We start from the raw sequence: 17431 nt of genomic DNA, 5'->3' as shown, positions 1-17431 counted from the left end.
ATGAAATAGATGCTAAACTGAAAATGCTGAGTTTCAAATTTACCTTTGTATTTGAAAGCAATGTAGTATCAACCTGGCTATTAAAAAAATACAAATACTGCAAAATGGTGGTATATATCACAGTAACTGGCTTTAGTAATTCACTATTCAGATTTGTTTATTAACAAATACGTAAAACATCTGATAGGACATGCAGTTTCATTTTGATCCGATTTGCAAGTACACAAATAAAATATATTTCTTCCTCTTCTTTTCCATATAGACATATCTAAAAAGTACTTATAGAATATGACTAACAGTGAACACTGATAATACAAAACACATCCCATCCACTAAAGGCTACTTTGGGTTCCTAGTTTTTCAAATAATTTTTAATTTTGTAAAGCCTACATGGCTTTGAACAGGGATATACAATTTGCAGCCCCTCAAACTCCAGAACCTCTTCAAAACTTACTAATTTTCATGCAATATAAGGGGGAAAATTAATTGCACTGATTGTATTTAATATTATTATATTTTTAAGTAGCTTTGTCCTGTCCCTGTCCACTCTTTTTGTCCAGGGAGTTTTGGTTAGGGTTAGGAAATACTGTGGTATGTGTGCTCAAGTGCTTAAGAAACATTGCACATTTTTGGCTTAAGTCCAATTATCTATTAGAGACACTCTCCTTCCCTTTGTTCTGCAATGCTCTCATATGATGTGTCATGGCAATGCCAGCTGGTCTCTCTCTAAATGAGAAAAAACTACCCTCATGGCCACATACACACATAAGTTCTACTTGCAAATCCTTTTCCCTTGGAAACAAGGAAGGCAGGCAGGCAGGCAGGAGGAAGACATCCAATTGGGCATTATTATTATTTATATCTTAACAAATTTTTCATAGGTCACAAGGAGATTATATTTGTAATCCGGAAAAGATATTTAAATATTTTTCTTCCTATTTCTAAATTGTAAAAAACAAAAAAAGATTATCAGCAGTGTCCTACGAGGCAAGGAAACCATGAAAAACATAGCTTCTGGAATTGCTTCCAATCCTTTACCAACAATGGCCATACATTGCTTGTTATTATGTATTGGAAGGCTGCCCATACTTCTTCTGGATCATGTGATCAGAAAGGAGAAAGGAAGGGAGTACAGAATGGAAAAATCAACAGCATTCTGAGCTGCTGCCCACTCCCTCTCCCAGCAGGATCTCCTGAAGGTTTTTTTTTTTCCACCTGATCCAGTCCGTTTTCAAACTCAGTCTTTATTTTGCTTCATAAATCATATATGATCCTATTCTCTTCAGCTTTTGAAATTATTTGGCTGAAGGGCACGCAGATCTGTCTACCTTTTACATAAACATTTTGGGCCGGGAAGATTTTTTTTAAAAAGGTGTATGATTGAATAAATCCAATGGTGGGATTTAAATATTTTAACAACCGGTTCTCTGCCCTAATGATTTCTTCCAACAACCAGTTTGCCAAACTGCTCAGAAAGTTAACAACCGGTTCTCCCGAAGTGGTGCGAACTGGCTGAATCCCACCACTGAATAAGTCCCTGCTCATTACTGCTCACGCCTTTGTGGCCTTCTGTTTGGACTACTGCAATGGACTCTAAATAGGGTGCAATTGGTGCAGAGTACAGCTGCCCAGGTAGCAAATAGTCCTGGCTACTTGGCATACATAACATTACTATTTCATGAGATATACTAGCTCTCCATGTGTTTCCAGGTGCAATTCAAAGTACTGGTTGTCACCTTTAAAGCTCTTCCTGGTTTGGGACTAGGTTAATTGAAGGACTATCTTTCTCTGCTTGTTTCTCCCCAACGAGTCCAATCCAGCAGGATGGGCATGATCTGAGTCTATTAGCCAAAAGTGCCAGTGCTGGGGCCCAGGACGCATGCCTTTTCTGCCATAATTCCTGTTAATTACATTCTCTCACCAGAAATGAGAATAGCCTAGACTCTGCTGGCCTTTTGTAAGAACCTAAAGATCTGGTTTGATGCCCAGCCTCGAGTGTGTGAACGGTTCTGACTTCTGGCTATGCTAGTATCTGCCTTGTAATATCTTGCTCAGTTGCTATGTATTATAATTTTTGTATTTGTGATGGAAATTGTTTTCAATTTATTTTAAGACTGTTCAATGCCCACAGTCATTTGTTGAGATGCATGGCCATGCAAATTGAATAAATTTTATTTATACCCCTTTACTGTTTTTTACAAATAACTCAAGCCAGCAAACATATCCAACAACCTTCTTTCTCCTATTTTCCCCACAAGAACCCAAATAAATAAATAAATAAATTATTATTATTATTATTATTATTATTATTATTATTATTATTATTATTTTATTTCTATACCGCCCTTCTCCCGAAGGACTCAGGACGGTGTACAGCCTATTTAAAAACACAAGACAAAACAACAATTAAAATTTAAAATGATTAAATAGATTTGGCTCAATTAAAACCCCAGAAATTTAAAATACCCCAATTTAAAATTATTATGTTGATAACCGGCCTGGCGGAACAACAGGGTCTTCAGTGCGCAGCGAAACACCCGGAGGTCGGAGATCTTACGTATTTCCGGGGGCACTTCATTCCACAGGGCTGGGGCTCCCACAGAGAAGGCCCTCCCCCTGGGTGTCGCCAGCCGACATAACTTGGCCGATGGCACCCTGAGGAGACCCTCTCTGTGGGAGCGGACTGGCCAGTGGGAGGCTATTGGTGGCAGAAGACGGTCTCGAAGGTACCCGGGTCCTATTCTAATTGTTACAGAACTATGAGATATGAATTTAAAATCCTTGATATATTAATACTGGTAAGTGTACTAGCAAATTTTAAATGTCTCCTCTCCTATCTGTTTTTCAAAATAGGAAGCTTATATTGAGCTTCTGGTTTTTCAGATCCATCCAGTGCAATTGATAGGCAAACACTTGCAAACAACAACTCACTCACTGTTAAACTGAACTATGACAGCAAACTGTTGCTGACAAATCTGTGCAGCTTTAATATCAGAGCGTTTGTCAGCTTAACCATCGGCTACAATAATTTGCATCATTCTGCATTACAAATTATGTTTGAGTAAAGGGGAAACAAACAAAAAAATAGAACACTGTGATTCTTTTTTTACACAAAACCCCCTTTTCTTTCTTGCTAATCAGAAAGAACAAAGGGTAATTCTCAGCTCCAAAGCCATGGGCAGTTTCAGAGTTAAGATGAACAATGGGCGCGCTGTGTTTAGGTGTATACATTTCCATGCAAAAATATATTGGCCCCAATTCAGAGATTTTTCTGTGCTGGAGTGGGAAGCAAGAAGACTACTGCTTGTGAAGACCTTTCCGGCCAGATGGTCAATGCAGTTAGCTTTCAAAACTAAGCAGAAGAGGAAAGGGATCAGTCCTCATATTCCCAAACCACACTGATCCCTCTGTTTTTGGTTCTGTCTGTTTGTGCGTCCCCCGTACATCTGCAATTCAGGAACACAACACAAGCAGCCTGACTTTGCAAGCACAATTCTCTTTCTCCACATAGCACTCTTTTGCATTTATCACACGGACAATATTTTTTCAGTTTACGTATTGTCCTAATAAAACCTGGACAAATTTTATTTTTATTGTTTTTAGTGAATGTCAGCAGTTTTTTGGGGGGGAGGGGGGGATGCAGTCAATTAGTGCTAAAGTAGTGAAGCTTGATAGCTAAAGTGCTAGAAATGGGAAATTTCACTGAGTCACAATAAACATTATCTATTGCTTATACACTACTATAGTTGAGACTAAACAATCTCATAATGTCCAAAATTGCTTCAAGCATAGATTGCCAGCTGTAGTTTCTTACAAATTATGACATTTCAGGAACAGTAATATAAATCACCCTTCTGAAGAAAAGGTCAGATTTCAATCTCAGAGAAGTCTGATTTCACAACGCCCTCTTAGCAAAGATGTTACCTCTCCAGTATCAAAAAGCAGGAATAACAATAAGGAATTCCTTGGAAGAGATTTTGGATCTCCAAATTTCACAGTCCATAGGCTTTCATTTTTGTGGGAACTTTACACTAATCTTGCCGCTGATATAAATAATGCTTCTTCTTAGAGAAAGAAGACTGGGCTGTTGTGTAAGCCATTACTGATTACAGTTAAAGGCACCAATTGAACGTTAAGTGAAGAAGAGAGCTAGATTTCTTGGTCCATCACTAAGAACATTTGTCTTATATTCAACCTAACTGGTTTTAATCTAGGTTTTGGGAAATGTGTTCCTTAATTATTATAATTTCATTGGAAAAAGTTAAGAGCTTACTTCTACTGAGCATCTACAAGTAGGTGGATTTCTAAGACTAATCAAAACTTAAGCATTGACAAATTAATTTAGACAGTATTTTCCTTATAGTGTTTAAATAAAAGCTTCATATTTAGATTATTAAAATGTATTTTAAAGCTCAATTGCAGAAAACAGCAGTTATTTCATAATGCTTTTAGGATAATGATATAAGTATAAAAATACCACTTACCTTTCTAAAATGCCATTTTCCTGTGGTATAACTCCATTGATGGCTGCCTGAAAAGGAAGCATACAGCATTTAATTTCTAGACAATAATGATAACTGTTTAGTTTTGTGACTACAATATGGATGTGGATTGTCACTGTCATGCTGGAATGTTTTCCAATCTCTCAGTGAAGTCTACAACTCTGGTTTTCCTAGGAAGAATCCCACCAAGTGTTAATCAACCTGGTCATGCTTAGTATCCAAGGTAATGGAACATTGCCTGCTGACATATGGATGTGTCCCTAAAGACAGCAGAAGTGAAGTTAAAAATGGTCAAATTGGAGATGAGAAAGCTGGTTTTAAAAGAAATGAGGAACTCTTCAAATACCGTATTTTTCGGCGTATAAGACGACTGGGCGTATAAGACGACCCCCGACTTTTCCTGTTAAAATATAGGGTTTGGGCTATACTCGCTGTATAAAACTACCCCTCTTCCAACGCACACCAAATAAAAATTAAAAAACATCAACTGGCTCACCCACAATGTAAAAGCAGCTGTGCTAGACCCAAAATGGCCCCTGCAACAAGCAGGAACCTCACACAGCCACAAAAAGCCCAAAAAAACAACTTTCACACTTTACACACACACAACACAACACAACTGGCTCACCCACAATGTAAAAGCAGCTGTGCTAGACCCAAAATGGGCCCTGAAACAAGCAGGAACCTCACACAGCCACAAAAAGCCCAAAAAAACAACTTTCACACTTTACACACACAAAATTCCACATACAGCTTTGTGAGATTTTGTGTGTTTGTGTAGTTAGAGTGAAACACTACAGAAACACACTAAATCTCAGAAAGCTGCACAAATATTATTTTATTTTATTTTTATATGAAAACTAAATTTAAAACTTCCTAAACTTTAAATGGTGAGGTCTAAAAAAGAACTAAAAAAAACCCCAATTAACTATTTTTTTAAAAGCTCCCAAAGGGGGAAAAAACTTACCCAATAGAACAAGGGTCTCCAACCTTGGCAACTTTAAGACTTGTAGACTTCAACTCCCAGAATTCCTCAGCCAGCTTTGTTTTGCTGGCTGAGGAATTCTGGGAGTTGAAGTCCACAACTCCCTGCCTGCTTGATTGCTCTGGCGATCCCAGCAGCGTTGCCTGATTAGCAGGCAACTCAGCTGGGATCGTCAGAGCTTGGATCGCCAGAGCCATGTAAAAGGAAAAAACTTTTTTCCTTTTACATGGCTCTGGCGATCCCAGCTGCGTTGCCTGATTAGCAGGCAACACAGCTGGGATCGTCAGAGCTTGGATCGCCAGAGCCATGTAAAAGGATGGCTCTGGCGATCCCAGCTGAGTTGCCTGATTAGCAGGCAAAGCTGGGATCATCAGAGCTTGGATCGCCAGAGCCATTTAAGGCTCGTCAGAGCCTTTCAGGCTGGTCTGCCTGGTTACAGAAGAATGACACCCAGCATATAAAATGACCCCCGACTTTTGAGAAGATTTTCATGTGTTAAAAAGTCGTCTTATACGCCGGAAAATATGGTATATTATCTGCCAACTGATTAATAATAAGGCCGTGCAAATTATCTGAAACAAGCTCTTCACAAAGTTTACTAGTCCAAGCAAAGTACCCTCTTTAAAACTTTAAAGTAGTCTCAACCCAGAAAATTCAGTACAGCTATTTCAAAGGCTTTCCCCAGCAGTTTTTATGTATGTTTGCTTATTTGTGCAGTCACATGCACACAAACAGATAGATAACCAGAGAAAGGCTTCAGAGCAGCTGTCTTAACCTTCCCAGAGGTAGCAACTACTTTAATACTTCAAGGAAAGTGCAACATGCTTTAGTGCCAATATGCTTTTTGAAATAATTTCTCTCAAATGCTTTGCGTGGACTTAATTAAGATACAGTACATATTAATATTCCACATTAGAGAAAATAAGTTCAGAATGATCAAAGGCCTATTTCAAATGGATATAAATCGGTCATTAAGGAACGGGGGAAAAGTTCTGTCATATTAATGTAGCAGGTCAGATAATTGCTAAAATTGGTAAAAAAAATTAAAAATCTGTTGACATACATTAAGATAAAACTGGGATACTAATTTTTTTTGCCACCAAAGAAAATGCAAACTCATTCATATTGTGTATTTATGACAAATTATTTTAAGTAACAAATAGAATTAACAACAATGCCCACACAATATTTCCAACCAGTTTGCACAAAAACATCGGACCTAAGGTGGAACATATAATGGCACTACAAATTTTTTAGTTGGCTTTTCTTTTATAAAAAGAAAAAGAAATTCAGAGAAAAGGTCAGACAGAAAGTAAACTACCAATGGCAAAACTATGTGATTTCCTAGACAAAACTAGAAAGAGAAATGGGTAGAATAATCTTGATTTATATCAGTGTTCAAAGAGTTATTGCCACTGGAGATATTGCATTTAAGCCAAGTGGGTGTTCCCTACTACTGATATTAGGGTAAGCAATTATACAAGAACAATATAGTATTGAGGCTTTGCTCACTACGAGACAAATGAGGCTGATGAAACCTAGAGGCAGGGCCTTCCTGGTGACAGCACCATATCTTTGGAATTCTGTCTCTTTAAAGCTGATCTGTTAAAAGCTAATTTATTTACATAAATAAGCACACTGAAGGAATGTTTCTATCCATCTTGTCAGTGAGAATTAGCATGCTCTCCATCCCCATTGATTAAACCATGGCTGATAGGACCCAGAAAGCTGGTCTTTTCTGTCATAGTACCTGCCTTCTTTAAATTATCCCCAGATATCTGTATGGCCCCTATCTTAAATGCTTTTAAAGAGGTCTTGAAAACTATGGCTTCTCCACCAAGCTTTGGGCTTGGATAGGAGGTAAGCCTTTTATAGGATTCTGCATGTTAATTTGAAAGTTTTCTTCTTTTATGGACATGCAACAATTTTTTTTTTGCTATTTTGTGCCTTGATTTGTTTAATGTTGCTTATTTTTATTTTATTTTTATTTTATTTATCAAATTTATTGGCCGCCCATCTTACCACAGAGTAACTGTGGTATTTACTTCCCAGCCTTCATGGGATTGACGGTCTTATAAATTTTACTAATAAGTAAATTAATGAATACTAACATGAGTCACACTTATTCAAACACGTTAAATCACAAAGTCCCTATTCTATCAATTATAATATAATAAATGAAAAGAAATGTGACACCATGGTCAGAGTACAAGATTAAATAGGGAACTCCAAGTAATACTCTCTACTGAAACTCATTAATTGACTGGGTAAAGACTGTTTAGATATATTTTATAGAGGTACAGATAGTCTTCAATTTACAACAGTTCATTTAGGGACCGTTCAAAGTTACAATGGCACTGGAAAAAGTGACTTATGACCGTTTTTTACAATTATCACCTTTGCAGCATCCTCATGATCATGTGATCAAAATTCAGATGCTTGGCAGCTGGTTCATACTTATAACCGTTGCTGGGTCCCAGGATCATGTGATCCACTTTTGCGACCTTCTGACATGCAAAGTCTATGGGGAATCCAAATTCACTTAACCACCAGGTGACTAACTTATCAACTCATTGATTCACTTAACAACAGAAATTTTGGGCTCAACTGTGGTCTTAAGTCAAGGACTACCCATACTTTAGAGAAGTGGGTAGTAGGAAAGGAAGTTTTACCGTAAATAAGAAAAAATATGCCAATTCATTACTATTTGCCCCATTTAAAAAATTTTTTCCAAGTAGATGAAATTAAATGTATTGCCTCTAAAAGGATAAAAACTTAAGTGATTGAGTACTGATCCAGGTAATCCATGGGCCCCGTCTTTTTTTTTTAGAATGACGCCCTTCCAATATCCTGATATCAAAATCCAGCAGCAAATTATTTGAATTTCTAGCAGAAATTGAATAAAAATCCAAGCAATAAATTGAGCACTGCCTTTTGAGGGGGTGCCTCCAAAGAGTCTTTCCAAATGTTTTGCAGAAACCAATTGCTAATTTAAAAACTGAAAACAGATGTGCAAGAAGTCACAGGCCTACTTTTTTCCTCTGAAGTCTCTGATGTTATTCCCACCCATCCCTTTTTAAAAATAGCAATAGATAACTTTGATTCTAACAAATACAATTAGGGCGAGAAACATGGTCACCATTATTCCAAAATATTTTCTATTATCTATAAAGAATCAATACAGAAGATTGTTTAAAGCTAAAATTTGAAGAATCTCAATTTCAAAAACCTGCCATACAGTATCTAGAGATTCATTTAGGTTAGCCTTAGACACACCCCTGTAATTCAGTCTCACAACAATACAACACTAATCTTCTGTACTCTAAAGTAGCAAGGATTATTAAAAAGAAAAATATGAACTATTTTGAACTCCCAGGAATCTTTCTGTATTACTATTTCTAATTTCTGGACATACTATGAGCATTCTGAAAATCCAAAGATAACTGATTTAATTATTTCCTTCCATGTATTTCCTACACATATTTACTGACGTAAGGATAGTGTTGTGACCAGGCCCAAATAGGTATTATCAGACGCAATCAGTTTGAAAACAGACTTTATTAGAACAGCTGAGAATTAACTCATTCTCAGCGCAGTACAAACTAAATCAAAAATTCTTCATAACACAATTCTTCAGCCTTATTACCAACCTTGGTCTAATTAGGCAACCTGCCAAAGGCTTTTCTTGGCAAAAGTTCAGAAGCAGAAGACGCCGACAAGAAATAAATGCAGTAAGACAAGAAAGCAAATCTATCAACGTTGTTTTCCGACAAAGAGTCCAAGAGCCGTTGCTGGTCTTTTAAGCTTTATGGGAGGGGCCAATCATCTCTTGGCCCTACTCCCGAGTCGTCCTTTTTGCTTTAGCTGCTCTTGCCTTCTGGCAGCTCTTCTCACGTGTGCACTAGGAACAGGCTCCTCCTGTTCCTCTGCCTCTCTGCTGTCAGCCTCTGGAGGCTCCGGAGTCCGCACATCACTCCCAGATGGCCCTGGCCCCATCTCTGCCTCTGACACAGAGCCCTCATCCAGGCCTTCCCCAGCCTCCAGGCCTGGCCCATGTTCTTCCTCAGCCTCCTCACTGTCGACTCCGCTGCCAGCTCCGCAGGCTGCTGGCGGACCACAACAGATAGATCCAATACAATGCTATTCTTCCTATCTGCTCACTTTCTAAAATATACATTTAGAAAGAACTTTCGTTCTTTCTGGTTTACTATTAACTTTCCTAGAGCAGAGCTTAATATTTAACTGCCATTAAATATAGTTTTTAAAGAGAAATAATTATGCAAAGCAAGTGAAATAGTAATACAATGATTGCATACATACAACAAAATGTGGGGCACAGAAGCATTCTAAATTAATAACATTAAGATGTAATAAATTCAGCTGTAAAACATGAGATTCTTTTTTGCTCTTAGACATTTAAGATACATTTTTTATGACCAAACAGGAATATACAATCTTTTCAAATGGCTCCATCAGGTAATTAAAGATAGGCTGTTAATTCCTCCCTTTTTGGCCATGGCAGTTCATTTCATTTCTACAAATAGCCTAATGGCAGAGATGGATGAGGATTCCAGGGCTTGTTACCCAATACATTTAGAAATATCAGGTTTGAAAAGTCTACATTAATAGATCAGAATTTCACACTGTAATTAAATCCAGTTTATATCACATACATCAGTATTTTCTTTCTTCATTGGAGGGTTTTTAATACTTCAGTTGAGTGTTTGCATATCAGCACATGTATGTATGTACTCAAAAAGATTTATAAAATGTGTATCACATCTGTTCATACGCTGAAGCTGCTGAGGAACATTTTGAATTGGAAACATCATATATTGAAATATATAATTTTTATAATGAATTAAATTCAGACTCAGTCATTTACACTGCAAAATAACACCTCTGAAATAATTTGAAACTAGTTATTGCTAAAGTAAATTCCATTTGATTTAGTCAGATATGAGTAAACCTTAACTATTTAACTAAAAGAATGTCTGATCTGAGCTGTCAAGGAATATATTTACTACATACCATACCCCCATATATTTTGTAGAAGGCAACACACAAATTTATACAAGTAGTGAATCTTAAAATAAGAACTGAAACATTAATATATTAATTACTAAACAATATGTACTTGATTGCTTCTTATTCATCCATTTAGATGTGCAATCATGTTTCATCATTCACTGTTTTTAAAAATTCTAATGCTCCTTGGAAATTAATATTTATTTGCATTTCCTAACACATGAGAAAAAGCAATTTCCCCCTCATAATTCCCAGTAGCCTAGAGCAACAAAGTGAAGTCTACAACATATTTATTATCTCTGATACCTCAGTTTTCCTGAGATCTAATCTTAAAACATAACTCTTGCTAATAAAGAAGTCACATTCACCATAAAAAAATTACCCTAATGGCATTGGTCTTACTCATAATGAAAGCAAATTAAAGCTATTTTGAGAATGCATATGTTTCTTCCTAATAAAAATCTTGTAAGATTCTAAACTTCCCCAAATTCCCAAGCATCACAACAGCGTTTTTCTAAACCATTTGCTTCTAATAGAAAAGGATAGGAATAGAACAGAAGAAGCATTGGCTTAGTTATTTACAGATTTCATGATCAGGTGGAGACTATTGGTTGATCAGGTTGAGACTGGTTAAATAGTTGTAGGAGGTAAATGGAAGTTCATGGTGAGGTTCTAATCAAGGCAATAGGAGCAGCAATACTTCTAATCTCTTCCTCAGAAGCAGTCTGGTAGATAGAATGTGGTTAAGAGATGACAATTCTGAGAATTACCAGCCCTCCAAAAAAGAGGAGTGACATGTGTTATTCTGATATTAAATCCACTACCAAATGTTGCTGCAAAATCCAAATAACATTAAGATGGGCAATGTGCACTTCCACTTATGCCATCCTATAATGATTATTTATTTCATGGTTTTATTAAGATTTCAGAAGGGAGGATAAATTGTTGAAGCTTCACTGCATCACTGAAAGCAAAAGGAATTTTTTTGTGCTAAATCTTGTCAGTGGGCATTTGGGGGTAAAAGAAATTAAACTATAGTGCTGCAGTGAATTTTTTTTAGTTTTGATATTATTTTTTTTTAGTTTAAACAAATTTCCTATATTCCAAAAGCCCAAAGCATCAATCAGCTTTAAAAACATTGAAATTTTGTACTCTTTGCATAGTTTTTGCTTTAGGGCAACACTTTAATTACTCTTTTAACTCTTTAAAGCAATGTAATTATAGTTTGCATAAATATATAAAATGCCTCCCACCTTAAGTTTAAACTTGCTACCCTGAAAATATGAATTTGTGAAAAGAAATGCTTAACGAGAGGGGGAAAAATGTTAGTCAGAGTGCCAAGCGCGTCTTCTCAGGTGCTGCCTTTTGTGTGGACTAAGAGTACAAAGAACTCTCTATTACAAGAAATAGAGTAGCTTCTTCATAAAAAGAAATTGACATTTATTAGCCTTGCCGCTCACTTGATGACTCTGCATTTCTTGTTGGCAGCTGCGCAAGGATAATAGAAGTAGAAAGAGTTCATTACTGCAGTAATGAAATTTCAACTACTGTTTAGATAAGGTTGCATATGGTACTTACATTACTTTCATAACTTGTCACCAAGCCTTACCAAAGGCTTACTTCTGTATTGATACTGTGCATTACTGAATTTTATATCTACAAATTCATGTGTACCAAACATAATATTTCATAGCAAATTGGGAATAAGTTAGGTTACAAAAATTCTACAAGCACCTCACTTTTTAATATAATGTTCCTATTTGTTCATTTTTTTGGCAAGCAACTGCAGATGTAAAAAACAAAACCCAAGCTAAAACTGTCTTTATAAAGTAGGCCAGATGAGCAGCATTTTAAAGCATTTAGCCTAAACCGCCACACCCGCCCCCCCATCCTAATGCACAGCCATCACTTCTTTCAAAGATTATTTTGGTGCCTCAGTACTTTTCAGTTTTAGTGCCTCAGTAATTCTCAATTAACAGTAGTGTACATCAATGGAAAGATATAGATATGCTTATTTTTCTGGCTTGAAATTGGGTTTTTTTTTCCATTGGTGCATAGCATAGTTCAAAACAGATTCAGCTTTTGAATTCAACTTTCCTTGTATGTCAATTAAGAACACAGAACGTAAATTTATAAATTTGCTTTTTGAATTTTCCAAGAGGAAAACAATAAAATTCTATAAATATCTCCAAAGCCGTTGCTAATCTATTTATACAAAGTAAGTTGAGTTAAAAGCTATAAACTATTTTATACAGGAAATATATGAGACAGTCTATACTTCACATAAAAATCTGTAGTATAAGTATTTTATGAAGAACATCAAAATTTATGTTACCTAGAAAGTTATTCACGTTAATATTCCCCAGAAGAACACACACTGAGATATCTAGTTTATCACTTTTCATTTCTTATAATTACAATGACCATATGTGATTTATTTGCAAAAGCTTTCCTTTAGCTTTATTTAATTTATTTATTTTTCTTGGTTTTGCTTTTGAATTTTCTAAATGTTCTAAAACTAAAAATGTAATTTTGTTATCCGTGCAAACTTCTTTCAGATTTGCCCTCTTTTTCGGGTTTGTCCTTTGCTTTTTCCATGAAAATATGGTCAATGAAATAGATGCACAATAATACACAAATACAACAATGAATACTTTCTAGGAAAACTACTTCTTGATCAAAAAAGAACTGATTCTGGAATTAACATCTAGTAACAAGCAGATGAATTATTAAAATTTGGAACTGAATTTTATAGAAAATGTCTAGAGTTTGACTCTTAAGAACTATAAGTAAATTTGAAGGATTGTTTCAACATCTCCTTCATACCCAAACATTCTGATACAGGGAGCCCTGAAGTTGCATTTGGTGAGATTGTACAACACCTACATAAATCCATGATTATTCTAACTGTAAAAATGAAGACTCGAGAGTCCATAATTTTTGAAAATAGTAAAATGCCATATCCCCCCTTTCATGATCTGCATCTGGAATGGTACAGCTGTAAGCTCTAGTAACTTGTGTAGGTTTTTTATTTTTACAAAAAATATCTACAACAATTTTGCACTTCTTCAGCCTCACATAATCTGTATAAAACCCACTACAAAAAAAGTCTTATCTCTTTCAGTAGCTGCTTTCCTTAATACAGGCTATATCCTTTTAATAATGAAGAAGTGTGGCATACTGAATATTTAAAAGGTGTCTACAGTTATTTGACTGGTTGATTATGTTCCATCAAGTCGCTTTTGACTCTTAGTGACCAAAGGTATCTGTACTTACCATATTTTTCGGAGTATAAGACACAGTTTTTTCCCTCCTAAAAGAGGCTGAAAATTTGGGTGTGTCTTATAATCTGAATTATACTCTAAAAAAAGGTTTCTCGAAACTTTTTTTCAGCCTACCAAGGCGCTAGGAGTGAAGCGCTTTGCCTGATCCCTCCAAATCTCAGCTGTGACATTTTTTTCAGCCCTAATGAAGCGCTGTGACTGCAGCGATCTCAGTGGTTTGTCTGCTTTTCTCATTGCTTCTGTCTCCAAAGATCAGTTGTGCTTTAGAAGCTGTTTTTTATCCCCAAGCAGGGGATAAAAACCAGCAAACTAATGCGCTGAAGATGACCAGACTAAGGACACTAGCCAGATGAATACCTGGTAGGCAGATTTTTTTTTCCTATTTTCCTCCCCAAAAACTAAGCTGTCTTATATATTCCGGTGCATTTTATACTCCGAAAAATACGGTATGCTACAATAGCATATTTCTAAGAATACAAAAGAGAATCTCCATAATCCAGAATTTCGTATCTGAATTTAAAATATGTTCAGCTTCTTGGCCCACATCAATGTATCTTCTAGCTATCAAAATAAGAACAAGACCTATATAAACAGTGTGTTGTCTGGGTACAATTAGTTGGAGCAATCAACATCCTCATAATAGTAATAATGTTCCTTAATAGTAGTCCTATAATAACAGTGTTTTCTCATCATACTTATTGTTAATACTAATTCATATTAATAGTAAACATGTCATAATTCTCTCAAAGTAAAATTAGTTCTTCTCTTATACCTTTAAACATTCTAACTTCTGTTTCTGTTAGTTAACCATTGATAAAACAAATCCATATTTCAAAATATTCCGTGTCTTCCTTCTCTTTAATTTCAAGTATTAGTCTGTCCATTTCTGCACATTCTGTTTATATAGATATTGAAACTGTTGCTCTTTCTTTATATAGCAAAAATAAAAAAATTAATTTGAAGGGGGGGAAAAGAACAAGACAATCTGCAATCTCAATAATGCCTTTTTTAAAAATCCTGCATTGCTGAAGCTTAGTAACAAAGTAATAAAAACTGGCAGCACTTTTTTTTACATTAAGGATTATTAATGTTTTAACTCTTAAAATGTAAAACCATAAGATAATTCTACCTCATCTTTTGGATATAAGAAAGAAACCTGTATTATCCAAACCATATTTCTCAGAAAAACTCAGAAAAGTGCCGTTTTTTTCAATGTGTCACACTATATCACTTTCTTCTGCACACAAAGACAACTAGATTTCCAATAAATTTCCAACTTTTTAATGTATCTCTGAACATCTGACCTCCTAATACAGATCAGTTGACACTAAATTCTTTCCTATCATTGTACAATATGAAACATTATACACATTCTGTTTCTTTATTTAACCTTTCTTTGACCCTGAAAATGCATTATCTTTATTGGCACAAGTATGTAGATTTGAGAATTTTTGGCAAGACATTTTGGCAAAGATTTGTTGAAAATTGAAGTACAGTTACAAATAGATGCTAACACAAGCTTACTGTCCCCCTCAGACTCTAAATACTTCTTAGGAGACATGGTTTCACTTTTCTAAACTCATGCATTTGCCAGATATATGTCATACTTTATTGTGTATCTGAAAAATTTGATTTTAATAAAAATCTGCCTAGGACTGAAGTCCCTCAGGAGAAACAGACCCTGTTCTTTAAAAATCCAGGAAATTTACATTTAGTATGGATCCCTGAAAGGAATCCAAATCAGATTTGACTAGAGATACATGTTGTCAGTAGGTAGCCATAAGATTGCAATAAAAAAAAACCTGGCCTTGAGGAAGTTAGTATTTCTTTTTTCACTATAGCATACCTTGTCTTTCCATTAATTTGGAAAGAAAAGTTGTATCCTCCTAAAGCATACTCTTGTATACTGTTACCATTACTTCACTTCCAGTACACACCTCAAAAAAACATGAAAGCGCAGAGACATATGATACTTGATCAAAGGTAAGGAAATACAACTGATGCTTTGTCACCATGAACAGCTCAGTAAAATCAGAAAGCAGTAATGATGTCCAAAACTAAATGGAATCCTTACAAAGATGTAAAAGGAGAAACTTCCATCCCTGCCCCAAGACCCTGAAAAAGGACAAAGCTACATCACGAGTAACATCATTCCAAATTAAATGCAATGGAAAAACATTGCAATCAATTGGGCCAATAAGAAAACTTTGGTTACTGCTTCTTGCAACGCCAAATTACATTTTTTTCCCAAAAGTGAAAGGCCTGTTGTTTTTTGTAGTCTGCACTCTAAACATATATTTCTTGATTTAGGATTTTAATCTGGCTTTCATGCAGGAGCAAAAGGCAGGTTATGTTCTATTCTTTCCTCTTATTTTTCCCCATATCTAAAAGCCTGTGAGGTAAGTCAGGATGAGGACAGTGACTTCCCCAAATTCTCTTAATGAATTAGAACCAGGTTTCTCTTCCTCCTAGTCCAACACTTTAATCACAACATCAAATCTTTCGTGATTTGAAAACGAACATTGTCTTACCTGAATGTTCCTTTTCGGAGTACTGCGACTGCAGTCCATAGCTGGGTTTCTTCATCATCAGTTCCTTTTGACTGGGTGAAATTTAGATACATCTCTCCTCGCCCTGTGGCCACGCCCACTGCTCCCATAATGCACCAGTCTTTGAACGAAGGCGCGACCACTAATATAGTCCAAGAAAAAACCAACAGTTCTACAATAATAACAAGTCCAGACAACAATAGTCCAATAATAGGAAAAAACAAGGGAGGGGATGGACTGCAGTCGCAGTACTCCGAAAAGGAACATTCAGGTAAGACAATGTTCGTTTTCCAGAGTACTGCTCCTGCAGTCCATAGCTGGGATATACCCAAGCTCAGAAAACACAAGGGTGGGAAACTAAAGGCCCCCAGAGTCCTGCCTCGCTAGCACACTCTGCAGGACACGACGGCCAAAGGAAGCCTCAGCCGAGGCAAAAGAATCCACCCTATAATGTCTGATAAAAGGAGTCACCGAGGACCAGGTGGCAGCCCGGCAGATGTCAGAAACAGAAGCCTGAGTGGCCCAAGCAGCTGACGTTGCCGCACTACGAGTAGAGTGAGGCAAAATCCCGGCTGGGACCTGCCTGGCCTGACGTTCATAAGCAGTGGAGATGCACGCCTTAATCCACCTGCCCACAGTCGATGGAGATATCTTCTGGCCCAAGGATCTCGGATGGAAGGATATCAAAAGGGCCTCCGATTTCCTGAATGACTCAGTCCTGCGAATATAACGCCGGAGGGCCCTGCGCACGTCAAGGGTGTGCCAATCCTTCTCACGTTGGTGCTTGGGTGACGGACAGAAGTCAGGAAGGATTAATTCCTGAGCGCGATGAAAATAAGAGTTCACTTTCGGCAAAAAAAACCGGGTCCAGGCGAAGAACAACCGTATTAGTGTGGAAAATACACAAATCGTTCCGGATTGACAGAGCTGAAAGTTCGGATATCCGTCTGGCGGATGTGATAGCCAAGAGGAAGGCGACCTTATAAGACAAGTACTTAAGAGACACAGAGCCCAGCGGTTCGAAAGGAGGACTCATCAGCGCTTGAAGAACAAGGGAGAGGTCCCAGGTCGGATATCGACGAA

The 17431-nt window shown here is 36.7% G+C and overlaps 1 protein-coding gene across 1 annotated transcript in view; it reads right to left on the bottom strand.

Moving 5' to 3' along the window:
• FAF1 (Fas associated factor 1) overlaps positions 1-17431 on the bottom strand; it is a 198552-nt gene that overhangs the window by 161316 nt on the left and 19805 nt on the right. Inside the window, exon 3 of the mRNA XM_070939550.1 lies at positions 4485-4531. Coding sequence (XP_070795651.1) covers positions 4485-4531 — 47 coding nt within the window. The remainder of the gene's footprint in view (positions 1-4484; positions 4532-17431) is intronic.

The sequence above is a fragment of the Pituophis catenifer genome, unplaced genomic scaffold (genome assembly GCF_029215685.1).
Source record: "Pituophis catenifer annectens isolate HBS135680 unplaced genomic scaffold, rPitCat1.0.hap2 SCAF_3, whole genome shotgun sequence".
Lineage (NCBI taxonomy): Eukaryota > Metazoa > Chordata > Lepidosauria > Squamata > Colubridae > Pituophis > Pituophis catenifer.
The sequence above is the reverse complement of the archived record's forward strand: the minus strand, read 5'-3'. Positions and strand labels throughout refer to the sequence as shown.